The sequence below is a fragment of the Mercurialis annua genome, linkage group LG8 (genome assembly GCF_937616625.2).
Source record: "Mercurialis annua linkage group LG8, ddMerAnnu1.2, whole genome shotgun sequence".
Classification (NCBI taxonomy): Eukaryota; Viridiplantae; Streptophyta; class Magnoliopsida; order Malpighiales; family Euphorbiaceae; genus Mercurialis; species Mercurialis annua.
The window spans coordinates 5,231,134-5,249,551 of record NC_065577.1 but is presented as its reverse complement, the minus strand read 5'-3'; the positions used below and the strand labels follow the sequence as shown (position 1 = coordinate 5,249,551).

The following is an 18,418-nucleotide window of genomic DNA, read 5'->3' as shown; positions in this document are numbered from 1 at the left end:
TCATAGAAACACGATTTATATTCGGGCTTTTTACATATTTTACCAATTTTTATATTTTAGTTTTCTACTGCTTTAATTTTTGTATTTTTAAAATACAATACATGGAGCAATTGTTTTTTTATACATTACATATATACTCCTCTCTCCGATAAATTCTCAAAATTATGATTTTTTTTGGCCTAATTATTTAAAAAAAAACCCACCTTGTAATATTTTTTCGTTTATACCATGACCTAGAAAAAAATTCATTTGTACCCTTTTTTTGATTTTTCGTTTTCAACTCTACCCTAAAGCACTAAGTTGAACTTTTTTTATTTAGAAAAAACTAAAAATAATCCTTCATTTTTTAACTTATTTATATATTTTCAAATAGAAAAAAGATGATATAACCCTTCTATTTAATTATTTTTAATGTTTTCATCCTTTAATTAATTAAATTGTCAAAAAATAAAATTTTGGGGTACAATTGAAAACGAAAAATTAAAAAAAGGGTACAAATGAACTTTTTCCTAGGTCAGGGTATAAACGAAAAATTATTTCAAGGTGGGGTTTTTTTAAATAATTAGATCTTATTTTTTCTCTTTTCATCCCTTCTCTCTCTCAAACTCGCCTTTCATAAAAAAAAAATTCTTCCAAATCATCAGCTCTTCACATTCAATCCAATAGATCGACATTTTCAGGTTTTTTTAATTTCGCGCTCCATATCCACCGTTCTACCTTTGTCTCGCCATCGAAGTAATTTTCTCCGTTCGTTGTTATTGTCGTCGTTTTCTATTTTAATTTCATCAGATCTGAACTTATTCGTTTCTCTTTTTCTTCTTCTTCGTTCAGATCGACAAATTTCTTTTTGGTGTTTATTTTTTTATATAATAGTAATTTTTCATCATTAAACATGTATTAAAATTATTTTTTCATGTTATATAAAATTATATCATTCAACTTATACTTTTAATTCAATTTTCCGATATTTTGCATTTCCGGAGAATTTTCCATATCTTCTAAAGTAATCCAATTCACATCTATTTTTTACTCGCTACCGTAATTCCATTAAATTTTTCTTAGTCCAATTTAATATTTAATTTCACTTTTTTTATTAAATATAACATATGTGATAAAACCGACATTTTAAAATTACGGGTATTACAAATTGCACCGATTAAACCTCCTTACAAGGTTCTCGTTTGTGTATGAAGTATACACAAAAACAATAATGTCATACCTGCAACTTTTAGGAGGAATGACATTAAATTCAAAACTCATTAGAGTCTAGATTAACTCTGAAAAACGCACGAGTTTAAATTAACTCGGAAACAAAAAGCTAGGCTCCAAAAATAAAATAGTTTAGATTAACTATGAAAAATGCACATGTTTAGATTAATTCGGAAAGCAAAAAATAAAGAAAGAGCCCCGAGTCGGCTCCCAAAAATCAAGAATAAGAATTCAACCCCAAAAATAATTTTGATTAATAAAGGAAAAATTTACAAAGGTCTTGATCGACCGAATTACAAGCAAAAAAGAAAACAAAATTTAAATTTTTAATTCAATTTCTTGCATTTCCGGATAATTTTTCAAATCTTCTAAAACAATCTAATTCACATCTGTTTTTTTACTTACTATCGTAATTCCATTAAATTTTTTTTAGTCCAATTTAATAATTATTTTCACTTTTCCGATTAAAATATAGCATATGTGACAAAATTGACATTTTAAAATTACGGGGTATTATAGATTGCACTGGTAAAACCTCCTTCTACGGTTCCCTTTCATATATATGAAGTATACACATAAGTAATAATGTCATACCTGCAAACGTTTAGGAGGGATGACATTAAATTCAGAACCGTGGTTTTAGGGTAACTGGCACTGCTTCCGCTACTAGTTTCATAATTATATTTCTTCATTGAAACATAGGAAGAAGAATTGAAGCATTCACGATATTAAGGAGAAATTAAGGTTTTCTTATGAAATGAAGAAATTGTCAATTTAGGGAAAAAGTGAAAAGTTAGGTTTTTAGTTTGAAGTTGATTAAGAGGGAAAAGAAGAGAATTTGGGGAAATTAGAAGGTTTTAAAACGGTACCATTTTAATTTGAAGATAAAAAACAGTATGAATTTTAAAACGATAGAGTTTTGTGAGTTAATCATTCTTGAAAGAAACGACATCGTCTAGAGGTTAGGACGCTGTCAACGACATGGATCTCCAGTAGGCCATGTAGGAGTGAAATTGCAGAAAGCAGACATTGGACTATAAAATTCTAAAACTCTTAACAAATAATATTTTGAAGAATTCACAGAGAAAATTCTAAAACTCTTCGTCCAAAATAAAAATTTAAGACTAGAATTAGATTTAGAGTTTAAGTAAAAGAACTCTCACAATCTCAAAAATTTGCAGCCAGAAGATGCTTCCAACCATATCAATTAATAAGTATCACCAAATGTATAGTAAAACTCACTTCTCTTAGATATGAAAACAACATTTTGCATTTTTAGCTCATAATCAGTAGCAACAGACAAAGTATTTGCCCTATACATAATAATAACAAAAAAAGTATTTGCATGCACCATATGGTCATGTAATATCCTTCCTACGAGCTTCTTCGACCAAAATTTCAGCATTTCTTAACTCCGATACGGTGCCAAACCTCCGGTAAGGGTGATTACTTCCGTTCCTTTCTGAAGAGAGTGTACAATAGAACATCAAAACAAACTGTATTTGTAGTTCTCTCGCGCAAACTTGAGCAATATGTTTATAGAAGGATCGTCGTCATGGCCATTACTCATTCCGGATGGAATAGTACTTCTCCCACAGGGTAGGAGATTTTGAAATTTCATTCATAAGGTTTTTGAATTTAGGGCTGCAAGCACCTCCGCTGCAAAAACAGAAAACAAAAGCACCCGCACATGTCAGATACGAAAGACAAACCTATAAATTAATAATTTAGTTCATTGATTACAGTCTGATGATCCGAAAGACGGAGAACAGAAATGAAGTCCGATTATTACTCCCAAATATGATGATTTAACAAACTGTAGCAGATCATTCAAAAAAAAAAAACTTTACAGAAGAGAAACAGCAGACCTAATAACTAAGTTTTGAAAGCATACGAGCCAAACCTTATGTGATTTAGGGCTGCAATTGCTCGAAGAGCACTGCGAATCATGTCTTCATTACGATCTACTTCCTGCTTAACAGCATCTTGCTTTGGCTTAAAATTTATAGTTTTTTGGAGAGGGTCAACCAAAGAGTCCAGCACTGCAATTTGAAGAAGAAGATCAGAAAATCCACAGCTCAAAAATTTCTCCAGACTAAAAGTCAGATACTGAATTACCAGCCAAGACGGCAGATGGACATTTATCTGCAAGTTTTGAGAGGATAAGGTGGCAAGGCATTTTAACATCATAGTGATCTGGAACATGGTTAAATACCCAAGTCAGTATAGGGAAAAGATATAAAGTTATTTTTTCTGTATTTAATCTGCTGCATACAAAAACAACAATTGAGCCCTATGTTATGTATGTGAATGTAGGGAGATGATAAGAGTTATTTGGCTGATTAATCAACAGTGACTCACTGTCAAGAGATTCATATTTCGCACTTACCTTCAAGACCAGATTTGAGGTAAGGAACAATGAAAGACGATGGGTTTAGTTGATCAAGACAACTATCCAACAAAGTATCTACACATTCAAAAGCTGCTTTCCTCAACTCAAGTCCGTCATCCACAATATGCTTGAAGGGCCCAAGATCAACTGTTCGTATTAATTCTTTCTGCACCAAGCAAAGAACTCAAATCAACCAAATGACCAATTGGCAAGGTCAACCATAGTTATGGAAGACTGTAAACATCTAAATAGAGCAATTAAAAAAATTTAATAGCAATGCAACAGTCTTCACTGTAAACAGCATGATTATTAATTTTCATATTACACAATAAGCAAAGCTTCATTAACCCCAATTACTATGCACTTCAAACTTCGTATTGCACTTATAGAAGAATGCAATTTGAAACAACTTCTACTACTATAGCTGACATAAATACAAGAGTCTGAAGCAGACAATATTCATATGAAAGATCCTTTTAAATGGCCTTGCAAAGACCATATTGAAGAAGCATTTAAATATCCAGCATATAGACACTGTGATAACCAGCAACACATTTAGAACACATAAAAGGCAGTAGAAACTCCAACTGTTTTCAGATTACCTTCACAATTGTTTGATCATAGAGAAGGGGTAATAATTCAGGAAGAAGTCCCTTGATAAGGTTAGGCTTGTTGTGCGCGAATGTACTCAAGGCCAACACAGCTGCACGCCTCACATGCTGCACCCATAATAGACAGCAATTAGATCGAAAAGCCCAATCAATTCACCAGAAAGTAGGCCCCTGTTAAATCGAGACTTACCCGGTCATGATCCTTGATAAGCATAAGGAATGATGATATCTCAGGGTATATAATCTCATCTATCTTCTCAGGCCGCTCAACTATTGAATATTTTACAGCAATTACCACTGTTGCTCTTGTGAATGCAGCTGGACTAGTTGTTCTCACCTATATGAAAATCAGCACAGGATTAACAACTGCACCTGATTGTAAATACAAATTGAAGTTGAGGGCTTCCTAAAATCCAAGATTTTTTTATTTTTATTGTCATACCTTAAGTGCAGGAACAAGTTTTGCAGGTTCTATAAGTGCAATTTTACCCAGACACTCAGCCACAACATTTCGAACACCCTCTTCCTCACTCTCACAATGATTAAATAGTAATTTTAGTATCTTCTCAACACTAGAATCCTGGAACTCTGCATTATCTACAGACTGTCTTACAATAACCTGCATGATGTAGACCAAAATTAAATAAACTAGAAAAATTTGAAACAATCACAATGTGTCCAGCATAGATTCCTGAATCAGAAAACCCACCTCCTTCAGAGAATGAAGCAGGAGATATTGTTTCTTCTGCTGATTATCAATCTGATCCAAGATAAAAGGCAGATACTTGGACAGATTACCGACAGCAATATTGCCAAGAGCATAAGAAGCAGCAGATTTTATCTCTTCAAAAGGAGATTGAAAGGACTCAATTATAATAGTTTCTATTTGTGGGTGTGTACTTAGATCCTTTCTCCTCCCAATCTCGCCCAGGCATAACAAGGCAAGATGCTGCCTGGCCTAAAAAGTTAAGATGAGGCACATAAACTTAACACAATTTCAAAAAGAATGACCATAGTAAAGATAGCATACTAAATTCTCAGAATAGCATACTAAAGATAGCAACTCACTGAATTGGTACTGCTGTCATCTTTAAGAATTTCTGTCAGCATTTTAACTGTAGATGAACATTTCTGATCACCTGCAGCAAGGCAGAGGACAGCTACACATTGAGCAATTGAATGCAAGGCTTGTTTTGCCACACCACCTGACTGGGGAGATGGCTTAGCACTTGATAGAAGGGAGCCCAGTAAAGTGTCAAAACTTGTATTTGCAGAATAGACTAGCGAGGCAAAAAAGTTTTGTAAAGCCTGCAATATCAAACTAATGAAATTGCGAACCAGCCAAGTACTGACTTTTAAACATACAGTAATCACTAGTAGCAACTAAAAAAGTACCAAAAGAGCTTGACCCTGCAGCAACGAGCTTTTGATCAATGTTAGTGCCTGGGGTAGAACTTTGTTTCTAACAGCCAAACCAACATTAGGGCTGGACCTCCTATCACCCATCAAAGTGCAACAAAGTTCCAGAGCAAGAGCAGTCATATGCAAGTCTGAATCACTGAAAAATGCACAGCAACAGAATTAGCATTATCATGCATGAATTCATAAGGTCGCCAAGAGAATCAAGTCAAAAATATTAAAAGGTACCTTATCAGAGTGGAAAGTTCAATTATAATAACTTCATATGCAGATGAACCAATCTGATCGCCATAGGCTACAATTAGGGAATTTAGAGTCCCTAGTGTTGCCTGTCGTAGAGCACGATTAGCCTGTATTCAGAAACAAGCTATCCCATTTCAGATATTCTATACATGTGTAGTTTGGTAACTTGTTAGTTACTCTATAAAAGCTGTAGACAACAAGCATGCGAACAAACTTCATACCTTCCGGAGAAATGCTGTTAGCTCTACAATTACATGATCCAAAACACAAGATAGATCAACTCGAAGAGAAGAAGAAGCAATGACAGCAAAAGCCTGAACTCAGAAACTCAAAGTATTAAGCAATGATAAAAATATATTCACAACCAACACAAGAATTCAAGTGGCATACTTTAGATGAGACAACTAAAGTGATAAAGAAAGACAAATATGTCACAAGTATTGATAGACTGACCTTGACAGCTGTAAGTCGTGTTATTTCATTCCCCATTCGGTCGACAAGTACAGGAAGGCATGAAGGTAACTCTGCTCTGAGATTATCACCAAATGTTGAAATGACGAGCCCCATGCAAGAAATAGCACATTCTTTAACTTCCTGAAGAAGAAAAATATAGTAGGGTCAGAAAACCAGGCCAAAGACTCTTAGCATGTAAGGAGCAGTGAACCAATGGCACTAACCTGGTCTTGGTCTTGGTTCGTCAAGCGTGACATTATGGCATTATATATTGGATGAACATAAGGTTTGAAGTCAAAATCCAAGCCCTGCATTAGAATATGTATGTCATCAGAAGCAGTACAATAAAAATATTAGACAAGCAGCATCATCACATATAGCTAACCTGAACATTTGGTCGCAGGACGCGAACAAGTTCTCCACACACTCTTAATGCCTCAGCTGTTACCTTGTAGTAACGCTCGCCGACAGCTGAAAAAACAGGACCAGAAAGCTCCTGAAAGAACACATGCATCAATGATCCAATTGATAAACTCATGTTTGTTTCACATGTACTGGTAGCATATACTTGAAAGAATTAGGTAAACCCCATAAGAAGGTTGGATAGACTTGAGATATGCATACAAATTGCTTTACCTCCTAACATACTCAAAAGGAAGAGAAAGCGGCATATGAGCTCATAACCAATTCCCACCCCGCACAGAGAAATGGATAAGGGAAAAGAAATAAGTTGAGAGCATTCAAAACTTTAGTACTCCATTCACCATTATATTATTATGATGTACATATCAGATGAGAAAAGTGAGAAAAAACAAACAAATTCTTTCTTATAAGTGTTCCCATGTGTGCCAAGACAGAATATGACTACAGTTTCAAAGAAACCATTTAGGCATTGACCAATCTCTCTAGTTGGAGAGCACAGACAATAACTCTTCATGCAATAATATATGTAGAAACAGGAGCTCAAAAGCAAAGAGATTGGCATGTCAGAAGAATCATTTTACTTAAATTTAGGTGAAAGCAACAGGGTATTACATAAGAATACAATAGGAAAAAGTGTTTCAGAAAAGTCCAGATGTTGCAGTCTCTGAAAAACTATTTTATAAGTCAATGAAAGGAGATAAAAAAAATTAATATTACCTTGATATGGGGATGGAATACAGGAGGAGAATGTGAAGCCAATACCAATCTTGTGAATATAAGGGCTTCAGACTTCAAATTTGAGGTTGAAGATTTGTCCTGGAGTAAGGCATTGGAGAATTGAGAAAAATGAAAAGGATGTATATAGAACAACAATAAGAAAGTCTGCTATCATCACACACTTTCAGCTTGATTACTTACATTCAAAGCCTTTTCAATTCCAGGAATAAGTGAACCAATGTGTTCTGCGAGGCAGTCTGGCAAGACAACCACCAGTTCTTTCAGTACAGAAAATGCACCAACCTGCAGATAGATGAGAGGTTGTAAATCATGATCATCATAAATCAGACAAGCTTGTGACCATAAATCCACAACAGACAGCATCACTTCCTACCTTTGTCTTGATAGATTTCTCACGAAGCTGCCTATTTGTAGATTTAACTATCTTTGGTACTTCATGCTTGAGTAACCATCTTGGGCTGCACAGGAGAATCCATATGTAATTCACTAAAACTAATTGGATAAAAAATTGCAATTAAAAGCATTCCATATCCAACTGGCACAAGAAAGTAATCGATGCAAATCCCAGACCCATCCACACATTTTGCTGGCTCGATGCAAAATGGATCAAAACTTTAGCCTATTTGCTTTTGAATGATAAAAGTACCGCTACTATTTTAAATAAGAAAAGATACCACTTGAAAGTAGTATGAAATACAAACATTTATACAAATAGAAGCACTAAGAAAGCCTAATGCGGCATCAATTTCTAGAAAAGCCCTTGATAATTGATTTTTGATAGTGAGCCTTATGTTTTTATATGTTCAAAAAAGTTCCAAGATTAGCTACAGACCAGAGAAGAAATTTAAAAGGAACGCAGAATAGGTTCACACTCATAAAATTTAAAACTCAAAGAGACAAGGTAAAGAGCTTAAATGAGGAAAACAATTTAAAAGATAGAAACTTGCCTTGATTCATTTATGTCAATCTGCCCTTTTGTAACATTTCCAGTTTGACGTAATAGCTCAATGAATGTGTTGAATACGTCCATCTGCATCACAAAAATGTCAGAAGACCAACCAGAGGAAAACTATAAATAACTGAAATTTAACAATCCAGACTAACCTTGACATTTTCTTCCCTTTCCTTAAATCTATCAATCAGCTTAGGACAGGCCTGTATTTAACAACATTATTGAGTATTGAGTAGTTCTAAGATCTAGGAAAACTGTTAACACAATCACAACATTACTGCACAAAGACATCATATATACAATGCTGGAAACATCTTAAAATATATCCACTAACAAGTCATAAGCTAAAATTTAGCTTCAAACTTGATAATTGAGACAAAAGAGCAGCCATGTCACTGACAATAGTTTTTATTTTTTAAAAAGACAATCAGTTTACTGAATATTAAGAAGTTCACAAGCTTTACATGATTAAATGGCTCAAACAGTTAGTGCAGGTGTACCTCCTCGTATAGCTTTGCAAGCATTTCAGGACGAGAAACTATTAATGCTGCTAAGCATTTAGCTGCTGCTCTTCGAACTTTCCAGCTGACATCCTCATCATCTGTATATTCATTTGCACTCTCACTGCAAAAAGAACAAAAGTAAATAACAAACTTATGATGCACGCACATTAAGCATCAGCTCATATTGTCTTAGAAACATACTCATCTTCCTCCTCTTCATAGCTTTCATCATCAGTATCCTCTTCCATGTTATCAGTGAAATTTGGATCATAACTTAGATATTCAAGAGTAAGAAGAAGAATTTGATCACAGTATGAGTAAATGTCTCTAGGGCATCTTAGAAGAAAACTCTCTAGCGCCTGTGATTAAACATTAATAGATTAGAGAATAATCACAGACGAGCGAACAAGGCCTACTATGGAAATACAAGAGAGAGGAGAAAAGGAAAAGAAACAGAAGCATACAAAGCACCTGCAGGCTATATTCACGAAGCTCCTCGTCATTTTCTGATGCAGTTGTGCAGTAATTAATTAAAACTGGCACAGTGTCGCCAAGATGAGGTCCAAACCGGTATCCTACAGCGCGGCTAAAAGACCAAAACATCACCATTGATAAGTACATAATAAACTCGAAATTTTGGACTTAGAAACATGAGCGGACAACAGTTTTGAATTTTTATTTATGCAAACTAAATAATAAAATCTATATTCAGCGTCCCAAGGTTACACCCATGTATAGGGAAATTCTATGATTACTTTGTTTTAAGTGTACTTTGTTTATTTAACCATTGAATGAAAGTGATAATTATTCATCCAACGGTGATAAGTGAACATAAGTAATATTTACTTTGTAAAAAACAAAGCAACTATAGAAAGCCTCCCATGCATATCCATCAGTATGTTTATCATATTTTTGTTAACTACAAATCCCATATCTAACCCTCAAATGTTCAAGCTCCACAATAATACACATAATTAAGTTTCTTCCTTCAAGTTTTTATGTTTTTTCAAAACATAACAGAATTAATATAAAAGAAATTACCAAGCCAACAAACTATAAACAATGACATAAGGTGAAGCTTACCTTAAAGCACCAATCATCTGAATATTTGTACGGGTCATTTCGGGCTTTACACCTTTATTTCTCAAGTTACGCACAACTTCAACTGTAGCTTTTGCCAACATTTCATCAGACAAGCTTGACGCAAGGGATGCTGAACACAAGGAAATTTGTTATAGCAAATCGATAAACAATTTTCAGCTTAAAACTACCACCCCTGCTAAAAGGTTCACTATAAATTTTTAACTGTATGTTTCCTATAACAGAGAACATAGCTCAACTAAGCCTTACTCCCAAGTCAGCCCTAAGCTTCCTGTAATTAAGACAATAATCTAATTCCTAATGCCAAGTGCCTGTTCAAGTATAAAAAGGAATTTAACAAATTTAAAGTGAAGGATTAAAAAAATACAACATAAACTAATGCATGCATTTCTATTTTCTAAAAAGACACACTTTTATCAAAGCTAATTCTGATGTCAGCTTACACAGGTAGTAGCAACTCAATGTAAGTTCAAAAATAGGAACAGTGTTATTAAAAGGGACTTACAAACAAAACAAAACAATATTTCAGCATTGTGGAGATAATAGAGAACCAGCCAAAACTCAAACTAGCTGGAAAATTTTCATTCCAAATACCATAAGTTACCACTACTACCTAGGAGCCATAACCTATGAATTTAAAACATTGAAGAAATATCAGAGCAATAACAGATATCCTCAAGAAAAGCTAGCAATATTCTAATGACTTACCAACACAAGAAACAGTCTTCTTTCTAATGGTGGCTTGACTTGAGTTCAATTGTGACAAAAGTGCATTTAAGATCAGCCCATGGTCAGCTGCCATCAAATTTCCAAATTTATGAAGGACATCACATAATATATCAAGACATTCACATTTTATCTCGGCGCTCAAACCCTGAGGCAGAAATGAATAAGGAAAAAATTAAGCAAGGGCGAAAAAGAAGTACTGAGACTCATGTTCATAGAAACTCACCTGACTAGTTACTCCTTTTATCAACTGTGGAGATAAGGAAACAAGAATGGATTGAGCAAGAGATTGAGTTGTGACTTCAGATACAATCGTCTTCAATGCTATGCTTGCAGCATCACGATGTTGATCTTTTCCATTGAGCAATTTATCACATAGCCTATTGGTCATCTCCACGACTCGTGCTTCACTCACCTTCTTCACCAATGGAGCAAGACTGCAAAACCATTTTCATAAAATCTAAGAACCATGCAACAGGCTCATTGTTCTGCATGCTTCAATTTTACACATTTACTCCACTAATATTTTATTATACTCAAACTCAAAATACAATTATTCAGGAAAATCATATAAAGTAATAAACTTAACAAATCTGATAATAGCACAAAAATGCATACCATTTCACAGCCAATCCAGAAACATCACCAGCCACATCATCAAGCTGTTGTAGAACAATATTTGACAACTTTATCTCCAGGTCAGCATCAGGTTTAAAGGTATCTTTATTCAACTCATTCAGTAAGTCAGATGTGGCCATATATCTGTAGTCTTTATCCTTCCCCGTCATCTGCAAAAAAATCCAAAAAACAGATCAAACTAAATAGAGAAAGCAACCATAACATACCAATGAGATAATATACAAAACTGAACTAGAATAATTAGATGAGACAATACCTTCTCCAAAATACTTGTAATTTGTAAATTGGCCATCTTTGAAACTAAAAGTTAGCAGATGCCAATACTCTGTTATGTCACAACCTACAGAGAGAACAAAAGTAAGAGCTGTGATACCGGCACAAAAAATGCACCCAAGATACATTCATGTATAACCTTTCCACTTCAATAACTAGTACAAACAAAACTAACACAACAAAAAAATCAAAAACTAAAACAAAAACTACCTAATGACCATCGAGCATCATGAACTAATACAGAATCAAATAATTTATCCACTGATTACTGATATGATATATAAACTAGGTAGCACAGACACTTCATTCAATCAACGTGTCCCGTTTTGGAAACGTTTCACACTTTTAAAATAACAATGTTTCGCCATGTCTGTCCAAGTTCCTCGTGTCCCCGTGTCGTGTCCGCGCTAGCTAGTATTTAAACAAGTAATACAAATACACGAAAGAAACAAACTAAAACTAAATTTTCTACAAATTGAACTAATAAAATTCACAATGCAGCAAGTATCAAACATAGATAGTAGCTAAACACTCTAAACAGCACAATTACTCAAAAAGATAATAAAAAAAAGCAAGACATCAATACTAACCAGCAGCTCAAGATTTTCAATTATAAAAAACACATAGAAACCCTAAATTACTCACTCCAAAACCCTAACAAGAATTCTAAATCATCAAACTCCATAAACATAGAACAAAACCCTAGAATCTTCTACAAGCAACTAAATAACACAGTAATTTACAAGCGACAACAAATTTGTCCATTGTACATTGATAAAAATAATACAGAACGGAAAGGATCGAGCAGAGAGCGTACTTCAAATTAACTGACGGATTTGAAATCAGAATCAGAATAATAAATAATTTGAAGGCAGTATTGTTTGATCTGTGTTATATTGTTGTGATGGGTTTTGATTTTTGATTGGAGTCTACTGAGTTGAGGTATTTTGTGCTGCTTGATGTTCTAGTTTCGTGAAGAGACCCACGCCTTGATTTTCAGTACTTACTTAAGTTTGTTCCAGCTGATATTATAATTGTTGTGATAAATATTAAATAGTTAATTATAATTGGTATTTATATGAATTATTTAATTGTAAAACTAAAGTAAATTTATTTATTTTTAACTTCTTCTTTTTTTTGATGAAATTTATTTTTAACTTCTTTTGAGTCTACTATTTTTTTAATCAATGTATTAAGTTTTAATCTCATAATTGAAAACATCTTGTATTATAATTTTTTTTAATAATTAGAAGAGGAGTAGTGCTAGTGAGGAAAATTGATCTCACGGCCAAATAGAATGATGCCCAACACTTAATTTTTTTTTTTGAAATAAAAAGTTCTATTAATCAAAAGCTGATTGATCAGCCAGTACATAGAATTTGATAATCGGAGGGACATGCCCCAACCAATTAGATAAACTAAAATAGTCATATGCTATCATATGAGATTTTCTATCGTAATTAAAACAACATATATGCATCTCAATTAAGTTAAAGTAGTCATGTGCTATCAAACTAATAATATTACAAAGTAAAGAGTTGTTGTTGAAGGCATCCATTACAACCTTTGAAATAAAGGGAATTAGATTAGCTTCGCTTGCCATGATAATACTAACTTTAATCGCACGACTGCTACAGTTAGCAGCTATAACTTCATCGTTAAAGTCCCTAATCACATCTTTTGTGACAAATCTCTTCTCTTGAACATTAAAGACATCATCTATACCAACGAAAAATATACCGATATTTGGTGAAATCCGTCGTAAGATGGTGGCTCTAATTATTTTAGAGATCCAAATCGCTTGCATCGCAAAAAACAATTTCATCTCCAACGATGAAAAAAACTATTCTTAATTTTGATTAGAACAGATCTAATAAAATTAAGATAATAAGGTAGAAAATAATTTCTAAATCTAGACCAAAATTGGCTAAAAAAGAAATTTTATTCAAAATTAAAGACAAAAACTATGAAAAAGGCTAAAAAAATTGAATTTAAGAGATTGGGGAGGTGGTTTTTGGCCATTTTGAGAGGTTTCTCAAAAGAGAGAGACGGCTAGGGTTTTTTTAGAAATCCCCAACACATAATCTTTTGAGGTGAATAATGTTTTTTTTATTATAAAAATTATTAAGAATAAATCACTCTTTTGAATTTCTGATTTATATGAGTTTTTGTTTTGCATTATTCAAACAAATATTTAACATTATTATGAGTTTTTGTTTTGCATAAACTAATAGTTTTATTTGTATAATATTACAAAAATTATTATTAAACTTATTTGATTAATCTATTATAATTTCTAAAACATTAACTTGGTTTGATCTCTTGAAAATATCTCATATTTTCAATTTTTTTCATTTAAAGCCACATTTTTTAAGTTTCAGTTTTAGCTCATTTTCAATTTTTCACGTTCAATTGTAACTAATTGTTCAAGTTGGAGCGAAAAAAAATACAAATAAACTTCTCATATTATCTCATTTTGAAAATTAATGCAAATTGAAATAATATACAATAATATAAAAAAAATATTTGAACTTTTTCTATTTAAATTTGGACAAATGGCTACAATTAAAAATAAAAATTAAAAATAAGTTAAAACTGAAAATTTTAAAAGATGTGGTCATAAACAAAAAAATATCAAAAAGATGAGATATTTTTATGTGATTAACCATCAATTTTTGGAAATACTTTTTATGAGTTTAAAGTATCATTAGTTTTTATATTTAAAAATTATTTATTTTATTTTTATTTCTCTATTATAAATGATCAGTTTTAGCTCATTTTCAATTTTTCACGTTCAATTGTAACCAATTGTTCAAGTTGGAGCGAAAAAAAATACAAATAAACTTCTCATATTATCTCATTTTGAAAATTAATGCAAATTGAAATAATATACAATAATATAAAAAAAATATTTGAACTTTTTCTATTTAAATTTGGACAAATGGCTACAATTAAAAATAAAAATTAAAAATAAGTTAAAACTGAAAGTTTTAAAAGATGTGGTAATAAACAAAAAAATATCAAAAAGATGAGATATTTTTATGTGATTAACCATCAATTTTTGGAAATACTTTTTATGAGTTTAATGTATCATTAGTTTTTATATTTATCAGTTTGAATATATTTGATTTCCTCTAAAAAATATATTTGATTTTAAAATCAATTTAATCAAATTATAAATAAAAGGATGAGATGCCGGTTGATTTATGCTAAAAGTATGATATTCTACCGAAGAAAACCAATGAAAAAAAAAAAGAAAAAAGATCAAAATTATATCAGAGCCAGGTTTCGATCCTGGGACCTGTGGGTTATGGGCCCACCACGCTTCCGCTGCGCCACTCTGATTAGTTGATAAGAATTTGTTCACGGTTTTATATATAAAATTTTGCAGTTTGTATCAAGCTAAATTTCCTTTTTGAACATTTTAAAGTTTTAATTGGTCTCAAACACAGTTAGCTGAACTTTTTTTTCTTTTACTTTACCGGTGTTTAATAATTCAGTTTATTATTTAATTTAAAACTTTAACACTTAATTTTATTAAGTATTACTGTATTAGTAGTATATGGTAGCACTTATTGAATCTAATCTAATTTATCCAATTAAATAAAAAAAATCATTTAAAATGATATGTCAAAATTATTAACTTATATTTTTTATTGAAAATGTTAAATATTAATTTCTTTAATTCTGTTATTGAAATAATTTTATAGTCTTAATTTTTTATTTTTTATTTATTAGTAATATACGTTTATAGACTATTTGTTTATCTTTAAAATTTGATATTAATTATTTTACCTCTATATATTTATATTAGCACAAATTTTAATATGAAAATATTTGTAATTATTAGTTTATAATTTTAATTATATAAATATCAATGGTTAATGATTTTTAACATTATAATATATTTAGTAAAACAATGATACTTTTGAGCGGTTAAAGCAATCAAACTTAAATTTAGTATTTCTAACGTTTTAATGTTCGACACTTAAACTTTAGTATTTAATTATAAAATTTGCAAAAAAAATTAGAATGCTTATTAAAGATATTTCATTTTATTTATTAATAATTCAATGCTAATTATTTAATTGATGGTAAAAATCAAAGCAACTCTTGACCCTACAAAATGAACTCTCGGCTCAAGTAAACTTCCCCATCATCCATCAAACTTTCATAGGGAAATTGCTATCTTTTTGCATAGGTCATACATTTTCTTGATGAAAGCTTAAAAATTGAAAATAGTACAATTCACTTATTTACTGTTAAATTCAACAAATTCAACTTAAAAAAATTTCAAAATTTCATACCCCAACAAGGGCCATACACAACAACTCAATTGGAGCTTAAAGCTAGTTTCACATCACCATAAAATGGTTCCTAGGTTTCAAGAGGGTCTGCCTCAACCTCATCACCAGCACCAGCAGGCGTGCGGGGACCAAAAGTCTGATATTCGTAGTCCTCAGGGAGATTCTCCATAGTCTGGCCAAAAATAAATGATTTTGTCCCCATTGTCGTAAAAGGCAGTAGACCAAAAGCTCGAGCTGTTTTGATCTCCCTGGCGATCCTCCTCTGTGCTTTGGCACTTATGCCGGTCTGCATATGAACAATAAGAAATTATGAGAGATCCCGTTAGTTGATGATGGATACACTGAATTATGTGCACTTTACGATCCACATTACCATGCTCCGCTTATACAAAATGCCAGCTTCGGTTAAGAAGTTTGCAAGAAATCTAACATTCTGCATAGGAAAAACTGCTCAATTAGAAATTTTTCGATTATATAGCAATAAGTTCATTTTCCATTGCATGCCATTCCGAAAAAATGACAAACAGCAAAACCAACCATGCGATTATTCTGGAAATCATAGCTACCATTTGAATATATGACCAAAAGTTGATTACAGAATCGACAAACTATAAGTAGAGGAATATCTGAAATCCTTCTTTAAAGGACATTGCGCATAAATTTTAAGGATATAAATAAATGAGTTAAACATATTTGTTATCTCCGAAAACCAAGAAATGACATTGACATCCAATTTCCACCACTTGTTCCACGGCATTCATATCCTAAAATTGACTTTATATGAGCAATGTTTAATGAGAACTAAATATATAATTGCAGTAACAAAAGAATATGGCATTTCTCGGATATTATAAAGAGTAGAGCCAACTGAATATATGCTAAGCTCACCCGGAAATCAGCTTTTTCCAGAGCTTCTTTTGTAGTAACGGTAAATTCATTTTTCTTTGAGAATTTGCGCACTGCGGGTTTTTCAAGATCAAGATCCTGCACAACGCAAAACAATACAGTGGTACTTGAGTGAGACGAGCATGATCTTATGATGGCATGAAAAACAAAAAAATTCCATGAGGGTTTCGATCTTTAAAAGCAATTTGTAAATAACACAAAACTGCCTACATAATGAACATCCAAAATGCGTTTTCGTAAATCAAACTTCTTTATTTCATAGTTTCTTCATCTGATTAAGCTTTAGAACATGATCAAATTAAAGTCGACAATGCATACCCACAGCGCATCACAATCATAAAAGCATCATGAATTACCTTAAGCTCATAAGTCGAGCCAGGCCGAAAACTCATATCAGGACGAAAACTATAGTCTTCCCTCATAACCTCCTCAGGATCAAACTCAAAATAAGTCGCAGCCCGCTTCAATTTCCCATCCAATCCATCGTTTAACGAGTTAAACCCCTCATCTAAACCATCCAAAATTGAACTATTTCCTTCATTCGCCGCACCAGAACTAGGTGGTGGCCTGTTCCGCGCCTTCTCAAGCCGATCAAGCTTCTGAAAAAACGACTCACTAGCTTGATTATTCCCACTCCCAAAAATTCCCCCAAAAATTCTCTTCTCAAACTCATCATTTGACTCATTAGTACCTTTACCATTACTATTGTTGGAATTTTCTTTGTAATCAGCATCTGACATAATGCAAAATCAATATGTAAAAATTAAAAATCAATTTAAATTTATTCAAAACCCTAAATTTAATAAAATTAAATTAAAAAGAAAAAGCATAAAATTTAACATTTTACCGGTAAGAGCAGCTGTTGCGAGAGATTTGGCGAAATGGGTTCGGTTTGATAAGGTACTGGTGATTGATCGGAGTGTGACTCCGGCGAGTTTTTTCATTTTTGTTTGTTGATTCTGATCAAAATAATTGGAAAGTTTTAGTTCATACACACTGAACACTGTGCTACTGCTGTGGAAAGATTTAGGGTTTTACTTTTTTTTTCTTTGATTCAGGATTTTTTTTCTTCTGTTATGATCAAAAACTACAAATTCATGCTTATAGTTTCCATTTGTTCAAATTTAGCCTTTCTATAATTTCATATATTTATTTTGGAATTTTTTTTTTAATATTAATAGGATATGCTAATATTTTAAGTAAAATGGTCAATTTCTCTATTCATTGTGAATGTGTTTTTCAAAGATATACGAGATAGAAACTATTACAGTTATAGTATATATAAGTATATACAAATATTTACAATTTTTTATGTCATTTACGTTGAATACATTGCGTACATTTTCGACATTGTGACGATAAGATATCGCAACTGACGCTTATAGCATTTTCTGGTAAATTTTAATCCTTCTCCATAAATCTTCATATGTGTAAGATTAGGGTCAATTGTAGATCTTCTATTTTATCTTAATAATACTTCATATATTATTTTCTATTATAAAAAAAAAACAAATAATTATGAA

The 18,418-nt window shown here is 32.2% G+C and overlaps 2 protein-coding genes and 1 non-coding gene across 3 annotated transcripts; all 3 read right to left on the bottom strand.

The window, feature by feature from the left end:
* Positions 1 to 2,376: 2,376 nt before the first annotated feature.
* LOC126660252 (cullin-associated NEDD8-dissociated protein 1) lies at positions 2,377 to 12,710 on the bottom strand. The gene is made up of 29 exons (XM_050353631.2): positions 12,500 to 12,710; positions 11,666 to 11,749; positions 11,389 to 11,558; positions 10,997 to 11,207; positions 10,753 to 10,918; positions 10,027 to 10,156; positions 9,415 to 9,529; positions 9,145 to 9,302; positions 8,941 to 9,064; positions 8,593 to 8,643; positions 8,436 to 8,518; positions 7,862 to 7,946; positions 7,669 to 7,770; positions 7,468 to 7,566; positions 6,713 to 6,823; positions 6,552 to 6,635; positions 6,328 to 6,468; positions 6,096 to 6,188; positions 5,860 to 5,981; positions 5,608 to 5,770; positions 5,281 to 5,520; positions 4,922 to 5,170; positions 4,655 to 4,831; positions 4,403 to 4,549; positions 4,204 to 4,320; positions 3,599 to 3,767; positions 3,328 to 3,405; positions 3,113 to 3,251; positions 2,377 to 2,868 (listed from the first exon to the last, which is right to left on the bottom strand). Exons 2-29 carry the CDS (start codon positions 11,699 to 11,701, stop codon positions 2,772 to 2,774), a joined length of 3,657 nt encoding a protein of 1,218 aa, XP_050209588.1. The 5' UTR covers positions 11,702 to 11,749; positions 12,500 to 12,710; the 3' UTR covers positions 2,377 to 2,771.
* A 2,245-nt stretch (positions 12,711 to 14,955) lies between these two features.
* On the bottom strand, positions 14,956 to 15,027 carry TRNAM-CAU (transfer RNA methionine (anticodon CAU)). The gene has a single exon. It is a non-coding gene; the product is annotated as a tRNA-Met (tRNA).
* An 887-nt stretch (positions 15,028 to 15,914) lies between these two features.
* LOC126659516 (uncharacterized) lies at positions 15,915 to 17,974 on the bottom strand. Its single transcript, XM_050352807.1, has 5 exons — positions 17,743 to 17,974; positions 17,252 to 17,628; positions 16,878 to 16,973; positions 16,363 to 16,422; positions 15,915 to 16,275 (listed from the first exon to the last, which is right to left on the bottom strand). Exons 1-5 carry the CDS (start codon positions 17,837 to 17,839, stop codon positions 16,060 to 16,062), a joined length of 846 nt encoding a protein of 281 aa, XP_050208764.1. The 5' UTR covers positions 17,840 to 17,974; the 3' UTR covers positions 15,915 to 16,059.
* Positions 17,975 to 18,418: the final 444 nt, after the last annotated feature.